Here is a 21,935-nt window from a genome sequence, read left to right on the forward strand (position 1 = left end):
GAGAATGGTGTCTAAATTGTAGGGGAGAGCAGTTGGGCGGGGGGGTTATACGGGGGAATGACGCCTTCATGACAGACGAGGCACGGACTACCCATATAGGCTTCCGGAGGATGAAGACAGAGTTCTGAGGGCAAATCATTCCAAGGTTGATAAACCTCCAAACTCAGCGTGTAGGGCTGGCGGTGCTTCCTGCCCTAACTGGGCATCTCCTGCCGTTGCTTCCTTCAGGGGACAGACAGAGGACTTGCAAAACAAGGAAAGAGCCCTCAAGAAGCTATCAATGGCTATAAATCAAAAGAGAACAATCCTAGTACTCCCCCGGGTGTCTCTTGTCCTCCAACTCTTCCACACATCCATACTCTGTATCCGTTCACGCCGACACTCACTACAGCTGCATACATTACCATCCACTTTCATTACCTTCCCCATCAGAATGCATTTCTCATCCTCCCTCCTTGCTTTGATTCCTGCAGTCTCGTCCTCTCTTGCGGCCCCCACTGCAAGAGGCGGCGAATCCTCGCCTTTTCCTCTTCCCTTGCCCGATGGCCTGCCACGACCCAGCCCAGAGCAGCTTCAGATGATTGAGAGTGAGGCTCATGGAACCCTGCCGGGATTGCCCCTCCCCATGAATGTCAGCCAAGCGGGTGCCACGAATCTGCAGCTCATCGCATTCAACGAGCTCGCCGAGGCCGCCTTCTTCAACGAGCTTCTCTTTAAAATCACAAACGACGTGGAAGGGTACGAGCTGCCCGATGACGGTGAGGAAGCCGACTATATCCTTCGGTCCTTGTCAACCATTCTTGCGGTAAGTGCTTCCATGAGCAGGACCAGAGACCTTGGGCGCTGACTGTGGTCCAGCAAGAGGAAGTGCACGCTCTGACAGCCAACGAAGCTCTCAAACACCTGGGCAGACGTCCAATCGAACCATGTGTTTACGAGTTCCCATCGACCTCTCTTCATGAGGCCATCAAGCTGGCTGCTACCTTCACTTCCCATTTCGCCGGAGTCCTCCAAGACGTGACGGCACGCTTTGCCGCGAACCGCGAACCAGACTTCGCCAGAGTCGTCGTTTCCACAGTCGGGCAAGAAGGCGAGCAGGCAGGCTTTTTCCGAGAGTTCCTGGACAAGTATCCCAGCGAGGTCCCGACGTTGACCACCAGCGATGTCAACTACGGCTTTACCTACATTCAGAACTTCATTGTCCCCGGCAGCTGCCCCAATATCCACGACATTCCCCTCCGGACATTCTTGCCTTTGGAGATCTTGACGCCCCCTGAGCCTCGTACGCAGAAGATCCAGGTTGCATGGACTCACGCCCCCGAAGAGAGCGAGGATGGGCTTCTGTGGCTGGCCTACATCAATCAGTTGAATGTCCCCGTTGTTGTTCCGCTGCAAGTTCTCTCTTGTGAGGATAACGTATCTGTTGCGGCTGCTCTCTTCCCATACGACGACTTCCTGCTCAACGGCTTGACGATTGCGGCGGTTGTCAACCGCAGGGGACCATTTGCCAACACTGCTGCAGTGGCTCAACACACGGTCTATGGTCCGGGCCTTATCGTCGTTGAGTAAGAAGAGACCGTGTATTCATAGGTGTGGTATCTTTACGAAGACATGACGATCCCGGCCGGCAGGCCGACCTTTTACCTTAATATTATTTACCAATACAGAAAGGCTGGAAAGATGAACTGCCGAATATACTAGTAATCTTTGTGTGCACGTAGTCGGAACGGTAACTGAGGACGAAATTGGGAAGCTAAATGACTCCCTTTCCGCTGAACTCCATTCATGCGCAAAGCTCTGGAGTTGTGTGTTTGGGAGGGTCTAGATGGTGCCCTGACCAGCCGTGGAAGGCACGGTTGAGGCAACATCGGAGTATGGGGAAGCAGAGGCAATGCTTTTGCCTTCAAAGTTGGCGAGGAAATCCGTGTCTGCCTGCGTAAATGCTCCCGAGCTCCCATAGCCATTCAGCTCGCAAACACGGCCAAGATACGTCGAGCAGGCCTCGTTCTGGGATTCCGACGGAGACGAAAAGGCCTGGCCCTCGATGGGGTCCTGGTAAATGGCGGCAACATCCTGAAACAAGTTCCCCTCCGCAAGAACATAACCACCTGCACCAATCTCAAAAGCATGACCCGAATTACCGTCCCAGTAGTTGTTCACCTGGCAACCTTTCAGCTCTCTGACCTTCATCAACAGATAACCGATCAAGTCTAACTTACAGCATGCAAAAGCGTATTTCCCTGAACCTTGGGGCTCCGGCCGCTAGTGTGGTAGATGTAGTTACCCTTCATTGTGACCAGGTCACTCGTTCCATCCAGGTAGATACCCCAGTAGTGGTAGCCGTCGCAGGTAGCAGACCAGTCCGATTCGCCGTTGATGAAGGAGTTTGAGATCGTGACGCGGTTGTCGGCTTCGGTGCCGAGGACGATATGTTGGCGGCCAATGCGGGCGGTCTATATCTCGTTTATTTCACAGTTAGATAGTCCCTGAACATATGTGGTTGGAGTACATCTATGAGCAGGACGAGAGGCGTACGGTAACGTGGTCGATCCAGACTAGGTCGCACTCGTTTAGTGTGATGCCGTCGCCACCCCAGACGTACTGGGGGTTTATGTCGGTCACAGCGATGTTCCTGTGGTGGCATGTGAGACTTTCTGCTCGGTAGATATTGTAGCAGGGGAAATGGCGTACTGGATAATGATGTTGCTTGCGCCGCTGACGATACGGAGACCCTTGCCCTTGATGACACCTGCATCGCCCTCGCCGAGGAGAGTCTTGTCAGAGTTCACGGTGATACCGAGGGTACCGGCGTTGTCGCTGCGGCCGGAGAAAGAGAACATGTCAGATGATCCGAAATCAGATAGACCTACGAAGGGCCGGGATTTGACGTACTATTCAACGGCAGCCGCCGGCGCATCGGGCTGGTATTCGGTGCACCAATTGTTCTGGTTGATAGCGAGCTGGCAGGCTGCATCGGTGCCCCAGGGTGCGCAGCCGGTTTCGCTGGTCGTGCCTTCGCTGCCGGTAAAGTCGAAGCTAGGGAACTTGTTAGTCTGAAGTCCAATAGAGAGAGGGGGAAGGATATTCTGCTGGGCTATATACGTTTTGCTGAGGACGATGACACGCGCCTGGTCGTCGCCAAGGTACGAGACCAGCTCGTCGATGGTTTCGGGGTAGACAGGCTCAGCGCTACCACCGCCTGTCACGCCCGCAGCGAAGCCCTCCGCTTCTCCGGTGACGCCGATGGCGGCTGCGGTGGTACTGAGGGCTGCCGTCGCGAGGCTGAAGAGGGAGAATGATCTCATGGTGAAGAGAACAAAAGGGGTCCAGCCAGCTGAAGTTACGAACGAAAAAAAATTCAATGAGGGAATGAGTTGGGTGGGCCGTTGGGTTTTATATCCTTGGCTGGCGTTGAGCGAAGAGGGTTGGCATTATGGAGCAGGGCTGGCTCGCCCGCCGGGATAAACTTGAAGGTCTCAAATACATGGAGACCGGAGCCTTGGGGGCGACTCATCTCCTTCCTGGAGCGTCCTCGGGCGGGTGGAGATTGGGGGTGTTTCATGATGTCTCGTGGTCGGCCCGGCAGTTGATGTTTGGACCACGAAAACAAGCAATTCCTCCGTCTTGGCGGGAGATGAGAGACTGCTTGACAACTCGTGACTGTTAATCGCCATGAAATGTCCATGGATATGACTGCCGGAAAATATACTCCGGCCTAGTCAGTGCGTGATGTGCGCCAAAGGCGGCCTTGTTTTGCCGAAGTTTGTGTGGAGTTCCTGAGGATCCAGAGGAAAGTCTTCATCTCCAGAGTCTGAGAACCCAGAGCGAGCAGCTCCGAGGCCAATTGGCGGGGTGCTTGGTCAACTGTCTCTTCTGCTCCAATTCAACCACGAAAGGCGAGTCTGACAAGTTCGATCCCACCACGCAGGACTCAATTCGAGACAGGTCGAGATTTCGAGGCGCCACCAAAATATCCGAGTCAAGAGCAGCCAGCGCTCTCCGTAGATCTTATACGATCTAATGTTGGGCCCGCAAGGGGTGTTCCAGGAGATCTCCAGCATCTTCCATATCAACCCAATCCGTTATATTGGCTTGTCGGTTCTACCAGAATCCGTGACCCGAAATACAGACTGCTTCCTTGTCCAATACTTTTACAAGTCCGATGGGGTTCGAAGCACATAGCGAAAACGAGGACTATCTTGCGGAAGGTAACTTGAGCCATATGGGTCGCAGACTTTGACAACCATTCGGTTGAGCTAAAACGATGGATAACTGTGACTTTCCAAGACGAGACTAGCAAAACACCGAATCCGTTGAGAGTACAACACAGGACCTCGAAACCGGAAGGAGACCTTTTGCCGTCATCAGGATCGTACTGGAATCTTGCGGTGGTGGCTCATTACGGAGAGTCGTGAGCAAACATTGCCTGCTTGAATATCCTGGGAACGTTGGGCTTTACAGATCGCGATGGCCCTATGCCGTTTTCACAGTGCTGGGAAATCCACATGGATATCAAACCATCAACGTTGTTCTTGATGCGAATGGAGACCCAGTGTTTAATGTCATTAGAGATGAGATATCACCCAATGAATTCCCAAATGAGCTGAGTCGGTCAAATGATACTTGGCTTCGAAAGCTTCTGTTGGACCTCGTCCAACATGCACAAGGCAGTCCTACTGCGAGCAACGTGAAACAGATTGCGTGATTCCTAGTAATAGAGGATACGCATGGGTGTATGACTATGTCTGAAGCCATATCGGCGTTGCAGCTTGTGAGTGTTAACCAGGTTCATAGTGTAAGTCGCGGTGACCACTATCCAAACAGTAGCCTTCACTTTCTTGTTTCCTGCGCGGACGTCTGAAAGAGGTAAAGAAGCACTGGACGCACGAGAGTGCTCGTCGACTGTTGCATACGATATCACGTAGGCTGAGTCCGTTGGGATGGGAAAGCAAAAGAACGCGTCTTACATATATGTGGAAGCCGCACTGGAGGTGACCTTTTCAGTACAACTGGGTTGGCTGCCTTGATGCCTTCAGACGGCTTTATGCCTGCGCGGATCACATGAGCGTCCGGCACGGCAATTCGGGAGCTTCCCTTTCCCCATCTTGAGACCCCAGATTGGTGAGAAGACACAGTAAACCTGTCATTGAGGCATCCCGCAGGGCACAGAATAGGGTACAAATTCGGAGGTCACGATCGAAGTATATTCGAAAGAAAGAGGTACACGGAAACCCTAGCGACAGCATATCCCCCCAGGCGTGGGCAATGGCCGAGAGGGAAGATTCAAAGGCCGTGTCCGCCCGACGCTTGTAATTAGCATGCGCGTGATTGGCGGAAGCAAGCTGAGTCAGCAAACTGCCGACCACCAGACCCGAGGTAACTTTGAGTGGCAGAAGGCGAGCTCTTTGACGATTGAACATCCTGGACTCTTGATCCTCGCTTCTTTGAGACTTCATCTGGTCATTGACGCTACTGGGCTGCTGTTTACGGGATCCTCTCCTCTCCTTTCCTTTCTGTTGACCGCACACCCTCTCTTCCTCCCGATTCGCCTTTTCGCCCCAGTATCCCGGACTGAAGGAAAAAGTCACGATGGCCTCTCTTCGCACAACCTCGCGCCTAATCGCCTCCTCGAGGCCGCTTTTCCGCCCCGCGTCTCTTGCTCGCTCGTACGCGACTGTTGAGTCCGGTGCTCAGGTTAGCAGAATCGTCGCATTCATCTCCAAAACGTGGTCGTGGCCTCTAATTCTTGGAATGTGTGTAGGAGCCCGCGCCAAAGGTCAAAAAGTTCCAAGTCTACCGCTGGAACCCCGACACTCCCTCCGAGAAGCCCAAGATGCAGACCTACGAGCTCGACCTTAACAAGACCGGCCCAATGATGCTAGATGCCCTCATCCGGATCAAAAACGAAATCGACCCCACCCTGACTTTCCGAAGGAGTTGCCGAGAAGGTATCTGTGGAAGCTGTGCGATGAATATTGATGGTGTCAACACCCTTGCCTGCTTGTGTACGTGCTTCTAATGCGCCACGTGTTGGGGCAGTCAAAGTTAACGAACCGGACAGGCCGTATTCCTACCGACACCACCAAGGAGTCTCGCATCTACCCATTGCCACACACCTACGTTGTCAAGGATCTCGTTCCCGATTTGACCCAATTCTACAAGCAGTACAAGTCAATCAAACCTTACCTACAACGTGAGACCAAGAGTGAGGACGTAAGTTGGACAACATTTTAGTTTCTCGGTCAGGTACTCATGCATTCCAGGGTCTTGAATACCGTCAAAGCCCCGCGGACCGTAAGAAGCTGGATGGCCTGTACGAGTGCATTCTGTGCGCCTGCTGCTCAACGTCTTGCCCTTCGTACTGGTGGAACTCTGAGGAGTATCTTGGACCCGCCATCCTCCTCCAATCCTACCGTTGGCTGGCCGACTCCCGTGACGAGAAGACCGCCGAGCGCAAGCACGCCCTGGACAACAGCATGAGTGTTTACCGATGCCACACGATTCTCAACTGCACACGGACGTGTCCCAAGGGCCTCAATCCTGCCCGCGCCATTGCAGAGATCAAGAAGATGATGGCCGCTCACTAGAGTGCCGAAAATAGAAGCAAGATGGAAGATCAAATTCGTTTCATTCTCTTGCCGTCTTTAGCATTCGTGGTTCCAATTTATATGTACTTTCCTTTCTCCTATGTTACCTTGATCGAGCTTTATTCCCAGTTTTTGAGGCCATTTGACGTTGAATGTTTCCATAGGTGTAAATGTGTGAATATCTATTACTATCAAAAGGGTGATTATGAATCCAACCATATTCCGTTGACTCCGCAGCACGGCGCAGAGAGGGCCAGTCCCATATCTATGGCTCAAACCAACAGGAGCCTGCCTGCGTCGAGCATAGTACGGAGTAGAGCTTACCGTCCTCCGTTTTACTTCAGACTGTTCAAATGGGTATATTCGCCTCGTCGAGCGTCTGCTTCAGCACAAGACAACGATGAGTGTCATGTGACCCCGTTTCGTGCCGCGATGATCAGACGATCACCTAGCGATCGAGAAGTTCTTTACTGATGAGCTGGGTTTTGAGTTGGTAGGCTTGAGATGAAACGGTGTGTTCCGTGACTGAGGAGCCGGAAAAGTCAGACGCGGGTTGTCAGAATTATATGCAAGAATTATATGCAATGCTGGGGGAAGTGGGTTGCATCTCATGCAAGCACTCAAGTCACCCTCTCACTGTCTCAAGGTTAGCTTACAGCCTCGGAGAATTACCTCCACTCAAACTCGCTTGGGCTATTTCATGACCATCTTTCTTGCTCGAGTTCGAAGGAGCTGATTTCCCAGTGATCATCTTGATCATCTTGATCATAATGAAACTTGATCATGGTCATATCTGCTATGCCTCCAGGGAGGGCACCCCTGAAGGCGGGGATAACCGATGACTCGCAGGGCATATGGCCCGTTTTTGCTTTTGTGACAGAGCCATGCTCTCTGTTTGCAAGGTGATGTCCTCACGAGATAACATTCCCGGATCGCCCTTATATCTCCCACATATCATGTTCTGCCATGCTAGTGGGCAAAAACCGAGACTAAATCGATCGCCAGCTGAACCATGACACACTGGCGTGTTCTCGCGGCTGTTGGTACGATGACATGAGATTATACTCCGCTAGCACTAGTGGTATATGCGCATGCTGATAACGAATATTGCAGTCTATGATATTCCCGCCCCTCTGTCGATCCCAATATCGGAGCATCTGTCGTTCTCGGACCACCAGACGGCTTATCTGGTATCCCTTCTGTATACTGTCTACTCAGCGCCGAGTATTGTCCTCCCATTCCTCTCAGGCACGGCGGTACAGCGGTTCGGGGAGAGGAGACTTCTCCTCGCCACATTGTCAACCATCGCAATCGGACAGCTGCTATTCGCTCTCGCCGTTCAGACTAAAGATTCGGGATCGGGATGATCGTGGGTTGGGCCTTTATAGGGCTTGGAGGAAAGGTGGTAGGTGTCCTCGGATGCGAGATCATCACGCGTTGGTTCCAGTGATTGCCCTCTCTCAAAACCGGAGTCCACTGTTATGCTAAGTCGTCTTCTTATTCTAGGCATAAAAGACTCTCTCTGGCCCTGGCGATCAATTTAGGCCTGGGAAGACTCGGCAGCGTCTCTAACTCCGTTGTCATCCCCCGACTGATCAAGGCATATGGCATCGTCTCGGCGACGTGGATAGCGACAACGCTGTCTCTGGGTATTCCAACCATCGGCCTGATCTACTTCCTCACGCTCCCAGGCCCCGCGGAAGACGACGCACTCCCGAGAGCGGCAGCACCAAGCCTGTCGCCTCCTTTCCACTCCATGTATTCCCCGCTGTCTTCTGGCAACTTGCGCTCATCTGCCTTCTGGGCTATGGCTGCCTCAACACCTTCACAAACTCTGCGCAGCGCTTCCTAGCCGTGCGTTTCTACCAGGGCGACCAGCCAGCCGCAGGCTCTGCAATAAGGTACCCCATATTCTCTTCAGAATATACGTTGCCAACTCCGAATTAACTAGCCCATTCCGTTCTTCAGCATTCTATTCGTCCTCTCCGGATGTCTCGTCCCACCATTCGGGTTCCTGATCGACAGCCTCCAATCCAGAGGGTATCCTCGCGCCCTAATCACCAGCAATGTGCTTCTAATCCTGGCACATGGTATCTTCCTAGCTCGTTCCGCGGCAATCTACAGTCCCATCGTACCGCTATGTCTCCTAGGAGTCGCGGATGCCCTGGTAAATGTGGCCTTCTGGGGTAGCGTCACGCGGTGCCTCCTCCACACCGTCACAGCGATACGTACCACCCCTCCGAGAATGAATGACTCGGACAACACCAACCGCAAGGACGAATACGAGCCGCTCCTATCAGCACGAGGGGTACGCAGTATTTCCGACTGCGATCTGAACTCCGAGGAAGGAGAGTCAGGAGGGGCAATCGAAACCAATAGCTCCATTCACCGCGAGGCGATAAGGACGCTCGGTCTGGGAATAATGACGAGCCTGGTGAATATCAGTACGGGCGGTTGTGCCTGTGTTTCTTGCGGCTGTCGAGGATGCTGCTGGGTTCCAGGGGCTAGAGGCTGTTTTTCTGGTGCTAGGGGTGCTCGGGTGTTTAGGTTCTGTCAGGTTGGCGTGGATGTGGGAGGATGATGAGGAGGAAGTATAGTACTCTATTCGGCATTTTATATCTATCGATCTATTTCTAGTTGATATAGAAACTAGCACCGGTTGCTTTGTGCTCCCAATAAGGCATCGAAGGTATGCTGGCGCGCCAGAGATTCGGCTACCCTTTCTTCTTCCCATCCTTCCCTTCCACCTCTCCATTCAAAGCCCTCGCAACAACCGAGACGGGGAACGCCAGCTCCGCCGTTAGATCATTATGCACCTCGCCCGCCGTGATAAGATCCACAGTGGCAACAGCAACGTACCCACCAATTGCCGTTAAGACATGCCACCAGCCATGCAACTCAAAGAAGAACGCAGCGGGGATTCCCACGGTCCGCCGGATCTCCGTTAGGTGAGAACAGGCCCATGTGTCAATCAGCCAAACGACGTATCCGAATACGAAGCAGACTGCACCGTGTTAGATACATACATACGTGGTGAAGAAGACCTCATATTTGAGGTGGGGGTAAGAGAGGACGACGGGACGCACACAATCCAAACCGCGAAATCCACCGAATCCTCATACGGACCGACGAGTCCGAAATCTGCAGGGAAATCGTCTTCATCGTCCTCGTCGTGATAAGGAGAACAGCGAGCCCGAACGTCGTCGCGTGGAGGAGAAATTCGTCCATGACCATGTGGACGACCATGACGATTGAAAACAGCGTGAAGAGAATCGCCCCCACGCGCTTCGTGTACTCAGGGCTTGTCTGGAACGTCAGGATACGGTAAAGCAAGGGGGTCGTAAGGAGGTGCATGGATAGTTCATCGGCTAAATCTCCTCCTCCTCCGTTAGCCGGGTGCGGATAAACAAACCAAGGGCCCCAGGGGGGAGGGAGGAACGGACACATCTGCGTGTGATACTTGAGCGTCATGTGGTAACCGGCCGAGCAGACGCCGACGCCGATTAAGCCGAGATACGGGATCGCGCGGGAGATCGAAGCCTGCTGCTTCTTGCGGAGCTGGGTGAGGCCATACAGGCCGAAGAGGCAGAAGACGCCGCTGCTGAGCGTGTTGATGAACTCGGCCACGTAGCGGGTGATCACGTAGTCTTCTTCGCAGAAACTGGGGGGCACAGGTAAGCGATTGGATCGTGGGCTTGTTCCGGGGTTGAGACGAACTTGAGATACGAGGTCTGGGGGCCCCAGAAGGGCTCGACCGAGGAATCCATTCCGAGGTTGCGACGCGCGAGATGGGGAGGGAAGGAAGGGAGAGAATTGGCGGCAGAGACGGTGAAAGACCAGCACAGGGACGACCGCCGCCCCGCTTTGCTCCTGGAGACTGTGCAGAGACGAACGGACCGCTGTGTTTCACATGCACGAAGAGCTCGAATTCAGCTTCTAAATTGAAGAGAAATTATCAATACATCACGGATATCTCCCCGTCGACCCCAGCATGTCCATACACCGTTCCACAGCCTTCTGCATCTCATTCGTCGCCTCCTCCAGCAGGCTCGTCAACGGAATCCGCCCCGCCTTCTCCCTCTGCACCTTGATGTACTCGTTATTCAACACCTTGTTGATGTTAATCTTCGACACCCCGCAATCAATGCACTTCTGGAAGATCTCCTTCGTAAACGGGTCCGCCCCATGCAGCACAAGCCGCACCCGATCCCCCACTTTATCCTGGATGCTCTGCAGACGGTCGTACTCGAGCTGGATCCCGCGCGGGCCGTACTCCCCATGCACATTCCCAAACGCAGGAGCAAGCCAGTCGATCCCCGTGTCGACGAACTCCTCGCTCTCTTCGGGCGTGGTCAGCAGGCCCTCGAGATCAGCCGTGTCCGCAACCCCGTCTTCCCCGCCCTCGATGCGGCCGGGCTCAGCCTCAGTCGCGATCCCGCGCGCGTGGCAGTACGCCACGAGCTCGCGCGTGAGCTTGAGATTCTCCTCCTTCTCGTAGTGCGACATGTCGACCATGATGCTGTCGAAGCCGCCCAGGTCTGCTGCGCGACGGATGATCTCCGGTGTCTGAGCGTGGTCCATGTGCACGGAGACGGGCACGGAGGCGCTACGGGCGGCTTCGGCGGCCGCGTGGACGAGGATCCCGTCGGCGTAGTGCACGGCCCAGGGGAAAAGGAGGATCATGGCTGGGGAGCGCTTTGCTTCGGCTGCGCGGACGGTCGCGAGGATGCCCTCCACGTTGTAGCAGCACATTGCGGGAACGCCATAGTGGTTTGTGAAGGCGTGGTTGAGGATGGAGAGGGCGCGGTGGTTTTTGTCTTGGAGAGGCATTTTGAATCTTCCCCTTTTTTTCTTTTCGAACTCGAAGGATATGATGGAAAGAAAGGAATCGTGAAAAGGACCGGAAGACTGGATAAATAGAAAGGTGAGTTGTTTTATATGCATACCCCTGTATATACCCCCCCACTTTCCTGGTTCATCGCCCGGAGTTGTTCCGATCGGGAGAAACTCGGATTGCTGTCCGAGTCGTCGTTTCCGCCGATTTCCAGGAGGACAGCGGGTGTCGAGGGAGATAGGTTTTCCGAGTCCTTTTATCACTCGGGCAAGAGAGTTGGCGAGAGGTTTGATGTGGCCCGGAGAGCCGCTGGAGACATGTCACCAAATACGAGAGTTGCAAAACCAAATAAGTTATTATGCTCCGTCCATGCAGTACGTTTTATTTACAGGCCATAAACTTTGATCACGCTAGTGCTACTCTGTCCACCAGACCCATGTCTTTGAGCCATGAATAACACATTCAATGCTGCATTTCCCAAGTGTAGTGGGCAGTGAAGGTCGCGCGCCTTCTGTACAACCGCCTCTAACTTGGCAGCAGCTTCATCCACTGAAGGAGATCCCGCCGGTGCTTTATCGCCGATGCGTCCTTCGATCATCTCCATTCCCTGCTGGATGAAAATCTTGCTGGCGCCGGCGGCTTGGCTGACTAGGCCGTGGAACTGTGCGAGGTCGACCTTCAGGTGGCGTGCGAAGGCAATGGCTTCGGCTGCGCCCACAAGGTTGACGCCTCGCATGAGCTCCAACACTAGTTCCGTGGCTGCTTCTGTATCGGCGCCTGGGGAAACCTCAGAGAGGGGCTTGGCATAATATTGTCGGATCATGGCTGAGTCGTCTTTCGGGCCCCATCCGTGCAACAGGGCAGTGAGGTAGGCTTGCTCGGCGGCGGAGCATAGGGGGGTAGCGAAGCGCTGCTGACGGGCGGAAGAAGTGATTATTCCCTAAGTTAATTGGATTAGCGGCTGAGCAGAAGCAAAGCGAGATGAAACTTACGACATCCTTCAAAATGATGGTCAATGCGCTGGCACCGGGACTCCAATCTTCCTCCACCATCCGAGGGAATCGGTTCTCATGCATCCATGTCCACGCATCCGATGCAAAAATTTTTTCGGCGGTTACCCGAGGATCTAGGCCGAGATGCGCTGCAAATCCCATGACCTCACTCGCACCACAGATGTGAATTGCGGCCAGGACTTGATGCACCATCTTCATGTTGCTGCCTGCCCCAATACCGCCGGGAACCAGATACAGCTTATTTTCGTCCGACATTTCCTGCAGGATATCGCGAGCCGCCTGAAGGGCTTCATCGGACGCACCAGCCATGATCGAGAGCGTCCCATCGGCCGCGCGCTTGGCGCCACCAGAAACAGGGCTATCAACGAAGAGGATATCACCGCGACCGCGGTTCTGGAGTTCCGTGACGACGGACTGAGCATACGAAGCGGGTACAGTCGAGCAGAGCATGAGAACTGCATTCTGCGGGAGGTCTGGAAATTTATGAGCTTATGGCAGCAGTTAAAAATCATTAATGTCGAGAACCTACTTTGCACAATGCCATCGTCTCCGAACAGGACGGACTGGGCCTGTGGCGCAGAAGCCACCATAACAACGTAAAACGCCTTGCCTTCGGCGGATTCACGGAGAGAAGAAGCGGGAATTCCGCCAGCCATTTTAAAGCGCTCAATGGAGGCAGGGAAGACATCGTAGCCGTGGACAGCATACCCTTCTTTGACAAGATGGGTGGCCATACCAAAGCCCATGGCTCCGAGGCCAACGAAGCCGATTGATGGTTTGGACATGATGTGGTTCAAAATGACTTTGGCAAAACAATACAAATAATGTGCCTCAAAACCTTTTCATCGGCCGGAACCAAGCTGTTTAAGAAGCGATGCGACCGAGACGCGAAGGCGGGGGAGAGTGGGATGTCCAGTGGCGGAGTCGGAGTTGATCCGACATAAATGTGTCCTGCAGGTTCTCCGGCCTTGAGCAATCCACGGAAACAATAGGCTGGCCTTGGTCAGGACGCGAAATCGAACTTGATAAAATTAAGAACTCGGTTGGAAATTGTGTTTGTATTATTCGTGCCAGCAGAAAACCTTTTCCGAAGTCCTGAAAGGGAGCTTTGCATCGGAGGCCGAGCGGATGAGCCACTCTTCCAACATTCGAATTTTAGCCTAATAACGACATTTGACAGCCCAACGAGGAGGATGAAAAGGACAGTCGTGCGACACGGAAACATGACGACCCTCTGGCCGAGCCGGATATTTGGTTTGATCCCAGTCTCTCATCAACAACGGAAAAGAAGGGACGAGACCATGACGAACATCTGACCGAGCGGTATGTTCGACCCTCCTTCGGCCGGTCACTATACAGGATCTCTTTCAAGGGAGCAATCATTCTGTGCCGTTCCTTTGGTAGGACCGCCGAGTGTCGTGGCACCGCTTCGTGGCCGAGCTGGCATGGTTGCAGAGGCGAAAGAGGAACGATGGTCGGCTTGGAATCCCACGTCCGACGCCACCTCTTGGATGGCATTCTTATTGTGGATGGAAGAGATTGAACGTGGAGGCGTGCAGGGAAATGAGCTGAGGAAGAAATCGGCCCGGCGACGTGGAGCGGGAACCTCGGGACCTGCCCAGGTGCCCATGCCCGTGGAGACTTTGCAGCTCGTGGCAGCCTCGTGTTATTGCCCGCCCAGGTGAGGTGCAGGAGCCCGTGCCCTGCATTCCTCGCTGCCTTGAGGCCTTTAAGCCTCAGGTATTAAAGAGCCTGACCATCGACCCCGGCTTGTTTCTTTTTTTGGCCTTCAGAACACAGAGCCCGAGCCCACCAGCATGACTACCTTCTCATTTCACAAGCTATGATTTGCTTTCTTGATTGGGTTTTGATGAAAATGGGGACACGACGACTGAATCTTGGAACGACGAACGAAAATTCACCAGCTGCATCGCCATGGAGCTGACGTTGATTTGACTCGATGATTCAAGGAAGCCAGGTCGTATTCGACTCGACCCCCATTCACGGCCACTGCCAAGGGCACTGCCAAGATCACCACGATTCAGCCCCATTCCGTTCGACGAGCTCGAGACGGCTGTCCTCTGGGCCATCGAGATTAGACGACGCTCAGCTTGATCGGTGGAAAGGTGGATACTTCGTTGCAAACGCTTGTCTGCCATCGCCAACTTCCAGGTTGTCTGTGTGATTGGCCATCAAAAGCATTGGAAGGCGCAGCATGAGCCATTCCAGAACGCGATGCAGATCGCAAGAAGGATGCATCAGCAGAACCTTATAAGATCGACAAACCCGTTTGAATAATTTCCTGGCTTTGCTGCTCGCCCCTTTTATCTGCGGTCCCCCGCCCTTTCCTCCCTGTGCGGTTCTTGATCATCGAACAAACCATCGACATGTCGGAAAAGGCGACCTACAGTACGTGGCCATTGAAACCGCTCTCCAGGGGTTTGACTAACCCGCTATTCAAGACCCAGCGCCAGAGGAAGCAACGCCTCCCAGCTATCAGCAGCACCCTGCGCATGCGGCTCCTATCACAGAACAAGATGGGCAACCGTCCCGCTCTGTAGCAAACAACGATTCCGGGATCGAGATGCAGAATGTTTCGCCTCAAATGTACACGACTCCCCAACAAAACGCGCAAATGCAACATGGCTTCAACCCCCAGCAGCCTCATGCGTACCCGCCACAACCACAAGCGTACCCTCCCGCTCAGCCAAACTACTCTGCGCAGCCAAATTACTACCCGAACTCGGTGCCCCTGCATGCCCTTCAACGTTTCCCTCAAGTCGTAGACTGCCCTCTCTGTGGCCAACGGGAGATGACTCGAACGGAAGCAATCACTGGAGATTCAACACAGTAAGTTCGTTCATAGTCTTTCAGCGCATCGGACAATTCAAGTAACGTATCCTTCCAGTGGATGGGCCGCTGTGCTGTGTTGCCTTGCCTGCGTGGGTTGTATCCCTTATTTCGTGGCGTCGTTCAAGAACATGAACCATATGTGTGGAAAATGCGGTCATTTGCTCGCTACCTACCATAATAGCGGCCACGTCGTTGTTCACCAGAACCCAGTCCCGAGATAAAATTCTGTGATTCAGTTGTCCTTCTGATTTCTGTCACGTATACAAAACTTCGGTGGGTGATAATGGGCAGGGTTGTATCTTGTTTGCGGAGTGATATTTGGATTCCCTTCTGGTTGATTATTAATGGAGACTGGATCTAAGCGTTTTGGAAGAACAACCTCACCGAGCAAAATCTTAAAATCTTCAGACCGTCTTCCTTGAATTTTCCTGGCAAGGGTCAATACGATGTTGGCCGCTGATTTGCTGGCGCTGCCAGACAACTTCCCCAGGGCGCTTCCGAGTGATATCAGTGTGGGCTGTGTCGCAACTGGCCGACAAATTTCCCTTTCCGCTCCGCTAAATATAGTTGCTGCACTTCCCTTTTATCAAGGTCTTATTTCATGAAGGAGAGAGTAAAGGCAGGGCATTAATATGGCCACAAATAATCGCGTGTACGCCGGTATAGAGTTATCGAAGAGAGAGCAAGGCAGCTGTATCATATCATATCCAATAACGAGTAGAATCGTACAAATCATCAATTGCTCGCCGACCCAACGGAGCAGGGAAAGGAAAACCGGCGATCCTCGTATATATATATATACATCGTCATGCATATCATGGTTCCTCTACGAGCCTGAATATGGACCAAATTTGTCCATCCCCCGTCCTTCGAGTTCCTGGACCTGCTGCGTATTGCTGAGCTCCGCACCGTGGTGTTGGCCGGGGAGCTCGACCATTCGAAGTCCGTTTGGCGGTTGGTTGTATGTAGTTGGTGGGGAGTATTGCGGGACTGTTTCGACCATGGGTGGTTTTGGTAGTTCCGCGGCTACTGGGGGAGGGGCGTATACGGTTGGGCTTGTACTGGGAGGACCGGATGGAGAGATCGGGTCGGTGCTTATATTTGACTGGGGTGGTGGTGGAGGAGGAGGATTGGACGGTGGTGGAGCGGATTCGGCGGGAGCAGCAGCAGCAGCCGTGGCGGCGGCGGCGGCGGCGGCAGCGTTCCTGCCCGTGCGACGACCAAGGTAGAAGAACGCTGCACAGAGAAGCGCAACAGCAACAAGCACACCAATGACGACACCTGCAATTGCGCCACCAGAGAGGCCACTGTCGTCGGAGGCCGCTTCGGATGCTGGGGTTTCCTCCGCGCCGTCAGAAGTTGGAGTGGGCGTCTCGGTTGTTGTGGATGTGGGTGTTGGGGTGCTGGATGTGAAGCCGTAAGCGGTTCGGGACGCAGGAGGCATGGGGTAAACGTTGAAGGCGGAAAGGTTTTGCGAGGCCTCCTGCTTCCACATCCGGCCCTCGCAACCGATTCCAACTATGCTGTCACATTCAGCATCAGAGTAGAACTTGATGCACCATGGCCCCTCCGGATCGAAGGAGAACTCTTCGCCCTCTTGGTGCCATATCTGAGTGCACCCTCGTTCTGATTGTCCGTCGACGAGCTCTGCAGGGGTGGTGTCGTTCCGCCAGAGCACGGTCCAGGCAGAAGCGCCTGGGGCGGAGACGATGGCGAGATACGTCAGCCAGATAGTGGAAAATCGGGCCATGATCCGTCGCAGGGTCAGCGTGTCGTTTCGAAGAGGATGTTCCTCTCAACGGAACTTCATCTTCTGAGGCCAGAGAAGTTGAACTTGGGAGACTGGGGCGAGGGCCTCCTCTTTTCAAGAGGAGGGCACGTCTGCAGAGCTTCTCCACATCAAGGAAGGCACTGCGAATCAGGTCCCAATCAAGGAAGGGGGACTCGAATTGCAATTCCAAAGAGGGTCCTCTCTCAAATCGTTTCCAAACCCAGCACCCTCGTGGGAGTGAGTATGACGATTTTTATGGTTCTGGCTGTAGATCAAAACGCCAGCAAGGGCCGTGATTGGCGGCGAGGCATGAATACGAGAATGTGCCGAAGCAAGGTTACATTTTTAGAAGACAGCTTGATGATCCAAGGGCGGAGGGCCCCCAGGTGGCCAAATGAACACGAAGAAAAGGGTGCATCAAGTCCCGAGGTCCCCGTTGTGACGTTTCAAAGGCGTTGCGCATTGCTGATCTTGAGCATGCTGTCCCACGTCCCTCGGTGCCTCAGGACCGAAACTTTCCTAATTGGGACAACTAGAGTCCCGTGAGATGGAGGTCACGTTCCTCGCTTCCTCTGGATTTCGTCTTCAACCTCTTTGAAAATTTGGGAACGGATCCAAAAGTCTGCCTGCACATCGAATCGGGGGCCGCAACCGTGATGCCTTCAAACGCTTTGGGAAAATTCAACCTCCCTCGTCAGCAGGATGGGTGAGCTGCACGTAGCGAATGTGACCCGTTGAACAATCTCACAACCGTATCAGACTCTCCAGCTGAGATCTTGAATATGAGGACATGTGTTGTGCCCTCGCGCCGAATATGCCGGCAAGGCCTCGCGTGGATTGGCCGATCGAGAGTACGGGCAATATAAGCTTTTTGGTCGGCCCTCCGTTGCCTATGGCACAAACACTCTCATCCACGTCATTGACATCCGTGTCTCCCGAACCATAGATTCTGCCCCCGCTGAATGTCCAGCTCTCCTTCCGCCCGTCAATCTCTGAGTGCGTGTCTCTTCCGCTTGCTGGCATCCAACAAATCTCATCTCTTTCAAACACGCTCGCCCGGCGGGCTGACCTGACCGAGTGTTCCAACCCAAGTCAGCAGATCAGTGCATCCGAGACGGACCTGGAGAAGGCTTGGATCTGAGCTAGCAGCTCTCACGCAGTATGAGGTTTATTCAGCTGGGTCGGCCAAAGGGCTAACTGAAATAGAAATGCCTGCCATCGATTCCCTCGCCATAGCAACCCAAAGGCACGTTCTTGAGCGAAGAGATTGGGCGAGTGACAACCCCGGCCCGATACTGGTGTTCTGCATCGTTTTCGTCATCGCTTTGGGCATTATTCTGCTCTTCCTGTACCGAAAATGGATGGCCAACCGAGCTGCTCGAGAATCCTACCAGTGAATCCAGATGACTGTCACTTTTATTTACGGCCAATCTCTTGCCATGTACGATTACCGTCGGTGGCAGTGGAATGATGAAAGAGCTTTACTGGCAACCTATACTGTGTTATAATACGGCTACTGGGAGTTGTTACATGTTGTAGGGACGCGGTTCTCCTTTTAGAGCGTCCAGATATTCTTTCTCTGAATACGATTCATGCGGGATGGGCTAGCGCTTGGGATACGTACACCTGCACTTGAGTCATCGGACGATTCCACACAAATGTCCCTCTGACGTTGTTTACTTATCATGATCCCCCGGCCTCCAATATTTGGGGGCTTTGGAGATGACGAAGCCTGAGGCTCACCCTCACTAATCCAATTCTTCGCTCGTGAAAGTACAATGAATCTTTGACCTCCATAAGGCTCTGGAATGACTTATTGCTTGTGCCATGACCAGATCGCGATTCGTAAAGTATCTACCGTACCCCTCTTGGACAACAAAGGACGGCTTTCTTGACCGGCATTTTTGGTGGAGCCTTGTCCACAGAGCTGCTAGTCGCACGAGTCGATGCAGCTGTTTATAACCAGTATCGTCCTCCCTGATGGGAGAAGGGGGAGTTAGTGCAAACAATAAGCCATCAACAAAGACCCTTTTCATGAACGATGCAAGAGACAAACGCACCATTGAGACAGATATCTAGGCAGGCTCTTATTGCTCTCACATAATGGCCATTCGGGCGCTTTCTAACCACACAAAGAGCGCTCTACACACCCGTGAAAGCGAATGTCTTTGTCCTCCTCTCCCTCCAAAGCTATATAAACCCGGACGTCCATCCAGACAAATGCTTCAATTCCTCAATTGGTCCAGTCCAGTCCCCCTAGTCCTACCTCCCCAGTCGATTCAACACCAACAAAAAAATTATTAAAACCCATTGAGTCCATTTCCAAACAAAGTCGTCATCATGTGCAACTACACCTACCACCACTACCCAACCTGCGGTCACATCGCAAACTTCACCCTCGCCGCCTGCGTCGAATTAATCAACAGTCTTCGCCTTCGCGCGCCCCTTCTTCGCGGCCACGAAGTTCACGCAACCCACAACCTCGCCCCCTTCACACAGGTAAACGCCTGTATGCAATGCGAGGCCGAATGGGCAACAGGCACGATGTCCCCGCGACACAACGGCAGCAGCGCAGCGAACGGTAACCCGCTCCGCTATATCGCTCTCGAAGGGATGAATCGTGACGGGCCCGTTATCACGGCTGATTTCACGATGACCTTTCCCAGCGGCTCGGCGACGACTGCACATCTTGGACACGGTGTTGGACTTGGGATAGAGCTAGGACGGGGACAGGGCCATGGTCATGGTCATGGTCATGGACATGAGGATGGGCAATATCACCTTCCCGCAGGGACCGTCATTCATGGGAACAGTGACGCCGGTATTCCATGCGAGGTAACTAACGTTCTCCGCAGTAGTTCGGTGCACGATGTAGACGCTAACTTTGAGCAGGTCATGAACGAGATCGGCGAGGACTGGACGATGGATGCCGAGGATGTCGACGAGGTCTCTGAGAGCAACACCGCATCGAATTCCTTCCGTTCTTCTTCTTCTTCTTCTCTGGGGTTCGGCTCTCGCTCTCGACAGTCCTCCGCTTCATCGCATGGAAGCGCACTGGACTGCTTCGACTCAATGCCCCAGACGACTGTCATGCGCACTGACTCAGGCGACAACGGTGAGTTTTTCCGGGGCCTGCAGATCCTCTTCCCGGGGTTATTTGCTGCCAATGGCGAGGTATTGTTTGACGGGCACTGAATGAACGAAATGGAGGAATGGTGCCTGTGGGTTTCATCCTTTGTCGTCAGTGTTTCAAAGTGATTGGTGGGATCCACTGAAAACCGAGAAATACCCACGATGGGACCGGAGAGATTGGACATAGACCTCGTGTTTGTTTGGAATTAAGAAAATGTTTCGAGTTGTGGTTCGTCTGATGATGATATTCTTGAAAAGTGACGTGCAATTAATCTTCCGTAGATTGCCCTGTCATCAGGGCGGGGTGCTTCATTTGTAGATAGCTCCACTTTTCGAAACGCGCGTCAAGCTTCGCTGAGTCGGATAAATTATTTAAATGAGCTGGCTTCTCATGGAGGTCGAGCCAGGTGGAGATATCGAGTCTATAAAAACCTTCCTCAATCCATGCGTTGTAGTTCGTCCGGACATCTCTCACCTCAGTTCGATCCTATCCAACCAAAATGAAGAAAACAGCTCTATATTCTCTTTTCACTTACCTCCTCCACCTAGCCACAACAAAAGCCCAAGTGGTCGGCACGCCCTCCGGCTTCGCAGCAGGAACAACAGGAGGAGGCGACGCAGAGCCACAAACACCCTCCAGCCTTGAAGAGTAGCCCTTCCCTTCCCCCTACAGACCCTACATCACCACTTCAACGAAGAAACACTAACAAAAGACTAGACTCGTCTCCTGGATATCAGACGACACCCCACGCACAATCCTCATCGACCGCGAATGGAACTTCATCGGCACGGAGGGCGAAACCTCGACGCAATGCTGCAGCACCGCAACGACAACCTGCGAAGGCGGGACAAGCGCCGGCCAAGCCTGGATCCAGGATACATGCGACGACGGCACATGGGTCGAGTGCACGTACGACAACGCGGGGCCCTCGCCGATGCAAGTCGGGAGTAACAAGAGTATCGTTGGGGTCGGGGACGCGGGCGTCCTGCGCGGCAAGGGACTGCGGCTGAGCGAGGGCACGAACAACGTGATTATCCAGAACATCCACATCACGGAGCTGAATCCGCAGTATGTCTGGGGTGGGGATGCGATTACCCTGGATGGGTGTGATGGTGTGTGGATTGACCATAACAAGTTCTCGCTGGCGGGCAGGCAGTTTATAGTCTCGGGCTGGGGTGCCGCGGGGCATGTGACGATTTCGAATAACGAGTTTGATGGCGTCACGGAGTGGTCTGCGGGATGTAATGGGAAGCATTACTGGACGCTGCTGCTCATCGGGGAGGAGGACTGGTATACCTTCCAGGGCAACTGGTTGCATGATCTCTCGGGGAGGGCGCCGCACCTGGGGACGGCGAATACGGACTCCAAGATCCTGTTCCACGGGGTGAATAACTATTTCCAGGATATCGGGGGCCATGCGTTTGACATTGATACGAATACGTATGTTCTCTTGGAAGGGAACTACTTCGATACTGTTGATACCCCGATCACGGACGCGACTTTGACGTCCGGAGCGTTGGTCTACGATACGCCCACTGTGGATGCGGCGAGCGCTTGCTCAGCCTCGCTGGGGTACATCTGCGAGTGGAATCAACTGGCTGGGTCCGGCACCTTCCCGGAGTTGACTGAGCAGGCCGTTTTGGACGAATTCGCGCAGGTCAAGGACAGCCTTGTGGAGCACGATGGAGTTGGCGATGTGGCAACGAATGTCGTTGCCAATGCCGGCGTTGGCAAGATCTAGGCT

At 53.6% G+C, this 21,935-nt stretch overlaps 11 protein-coding genes across 11 annotated transcripts; 6 read left to right on the top strand and 5 right to left on the bottom strand.

The window, feature by feature from the left end:
* Positions 1 to 625: 625 nt before the first annotated feature.
* Positions 626 to 1,569, top strand: BJX67DRAFT_377880 (putative sexual development protein (LsdA); the record flags this gene model as incomplete). Its single annotated transcript, XM_071032220.1, has 2 exons — positions 626 to 805; positions 859 to 1,569. The coding sequence occupies 2 exons, from the start codon at positions 626 to 628 to the stop codon at positions 1,567 to 1,569; spliced, it is 891 nt and encodes a 296-aa protein (XP_070889503.1).
* A 126-nt stretch (positions 1,570 to 1,695) lies between these two features.
* Positions 1,696 to 3,390, bottom strand: BJX67DRAFT_241572 (polysaccharide lyase family 1 protein). Its single transcript, XM_071026105.1, has 6 exons — positions 3,103 to 3,390; positions 2,893 to 3,036; positions 2,692 to 2,817; positions 2,536 to 2,632; positions 2,220 to 2,453; positions 1,696 to 2,160 (listed from the first exon to the last, which is right to left on the bottom strand). The coding sequence occupies exons 1-6, from the start codon at positions 3,303 to 3,305 to the stop codon at positions 1,822 to 1,824; spliced, it is 1,143 nt and encodes a 380-aa protein (XP_070889504.1). The 5' UTR covers positions 3,306 to 3,390; the 3' UTR covers positions 1,696 to 1,821.
* Positions 3,391 to 5,589: 2,199 nt separating this feature from the next.
* On the top strand, positions 5,590 to 6,587 carry sdh2 (succinate dehydrogenase iron-sulfur protein subunit SDH2; the record flags this gene model as incomplete). The annotated part of the gene is made up of 4 exons (XM_071030869.1): positions 5,590 to 5,694; positions 5,762 to 6,005; positions 6,062 to 6,213; positions 6,264 to 6,587. 4 exons carry the CDS (start codon positions 5,590 to 5,592, stop codon positions 6,585 to 6,587), a joined length of 825 nt encoding a protein of 274 aa, XP_070889505.1.
* A 1,012-nt stretch (positions 6,588 to 7,599) lies between these two features.
* BJX67DRAFT_377883 (uncharacterized protein) lies at positions 7,600 to 7,954 on the top strand (the record flags this gene model as incomplete). Its single annotated transcript, XM_071032221.1, has 2 exons — positions 7,600 to 7,630; positions 7,701 to 7,954. The coding sequence occupies 2 exons, from the start codon at positions 7,600 to 7,602 to the stop codon at positions 7,952 to 7,954; spliced, it is 285 nt and encodes a 94-aa protein (XP_070889506.1).
* A 1,280-nt stretch (positions 7,955 to 9,234) lies between these two features.
* On the bottom strand, positions 9,235 to 10,460 carry BJX67DRAFT_241561 (ceramidase). Its single transcript, XM_071026104.1, has 4 exons — positions 10,305 to 10,460; positions 10,031 to 10,248; positions 9,674 to 9,955; positions 9,235 to 9,591 (listed from the first exon to the last, which is right to left on the bottom strand). Exons 1-4 carry the CDS (start codon positions 10,352 to 10,354, stop codon positions 9,302 to 9,304), a joined length of 840 nt encoding a protein of 279 aa, XP_070889507.1. The 5' UTR covers positions 10,355 to 10,460; the 3' UTR covers positions 9,235 to 9,301.
* Positions 10,461 to 10,473: 13 nt separating this feature from the next.
* On the bottom strand, positions 10,474 to 11,815 carry BJX67DRAFT_344049 (class II fructose-bisphosphate aldolase). The gene has a single exon (XM_071028210.1). The coding sequence runs from the start codon at positions 11,529 to 11,531 to the stop codon at positions 10,551 to 10,553; it is 981 nt and encodes a 326-aa protein (XP_070889508.1). The 5' UTR covers positions 11,532 to 11,815; the 3' UTR covers positions 10,474 to 10,550.
* BJX67DRAFT_241701 (NAD binding domain of 6-phosphogluconate dehydrogenase-domain-containing protein) lies at positions 11,669 to 13,404 on the bottom strand. Its single transcript, XM_071026106.1, has 3 exons — positions 12,964 to 13,404; positions 12,414 to 12,907; positions 11,669 to 12,361 (listed from the first exon to the last, which is right to left on the bottom strand). Exons 1-3 carry the CDS (start codon positions 13,217 to 13,219, stop codon positions 11,807 to 11,809), a joined length of 1,305 nt encoding a protein of 434 aa, XP_070889509.1. The 5' UTR covers positions 13,220 to 13,404; the 3' UTR covers positions 11,669 to 11,806.
* Positions 13,405 to 14,707: 1,303 nt separating this feature from the next.
* On the top strand, positions 14,708 to 15,621 carry BJX67DRAFT_241707 (LITAF-like zinc ribbon domain-containing protein). The gene is made up of 3 exons (XM_071026107.1): positions 14,708 to 14,843; positions 14,897 to 15,284; positions 15,343 to 15,621. The coding sequence occupies exons 1-3, from the start codon at positions 14,822 to 14,824 to the stop codon at positions 15,506 to 15,508; spliced, it is 576 nt and encodes a 191-aa protein (XP_070889510.1). The 5' UTR covers positions 14,708 to 14,821; the 3' UTR covers positions 15,509 to 15,621.
* Positions 15,622 to 15,973: 352 nt separating this feature from the next.
* BJX67DRAFT_344052 (uncharacterized protein) lies at positions 15,974 to 16,973 on the bottom strand. Its single transcript, XM_071028211.1, has one exon. It carries the CDS (start codon positions 16,780 to 16,782, stop codon positions 16,114 to 16,116), a length of 669 nt encoding a protein of 222 aa, XP_070889511.1. The 5' UTR covers positions 16,783 to 16,973; the 3' UTR covers positions 15,974 to 16,113.
* A 2,425-nt stretch (positions 16,974 to 19,398) lies between these two features.
* Positions 19,399 to 20,253, top strand: BJX67DRAFT_377889 (uncharacterized protein; the record flags this gene model as incomplete). The annotated part of the gene is made up of 2 exons (XM_071032222.1): positions 19,399 to 19,893; positions 19,951 to 20,253. The coding sequence occupies 2 exons, from the start codon at positions 19,399 to 19,401 to the stop codon at positions 20,251 to 20,253; spliced, it is 798 nt and encodes a 265-aa protein (XP_070889512.1).
* Positions 20,254 to 20,690: 437 nt separating this feature from the next.
* Positions 20,691 to 21,932, top strand: BJX67DRAFT_390407 (polysaccharide lyase family 1 protein; the record flags this gene model as incomplete). The annotated part of the gene is made up of 2 exons (XM_071034635.1): positions 20,691 to 20,839; positions 20,909 to 21,932. 2 exons carry the CDS (start codon positions 20,691 to 20,693, stop codon positions 21,930 to 21,932), a joined length of 1,173 nt encoding a protein of 390 aa, XP_070889513.1.
* Between the last annotated feature and the right edge of the window lie 3 nt (positions 21,933 to 21,935).

Source organism: Aspergillus lucknowensis (genome assembly GCF_044049455.1).
Source record: "Aspergillus lucknowensis strain CBS 449.75 chromosome Unknown BJX67scaffold_5, whole genome shotgun sequence".
In the NCBI taxonomy this organism is placed as follows: domain Eukaryota; kingdom Fungi; phylum Ascomycota; class Eurotiomycetes; order Eurotiales; family Aspergillaceae; genus Aspergillus; species Aspergillus lucknowensis.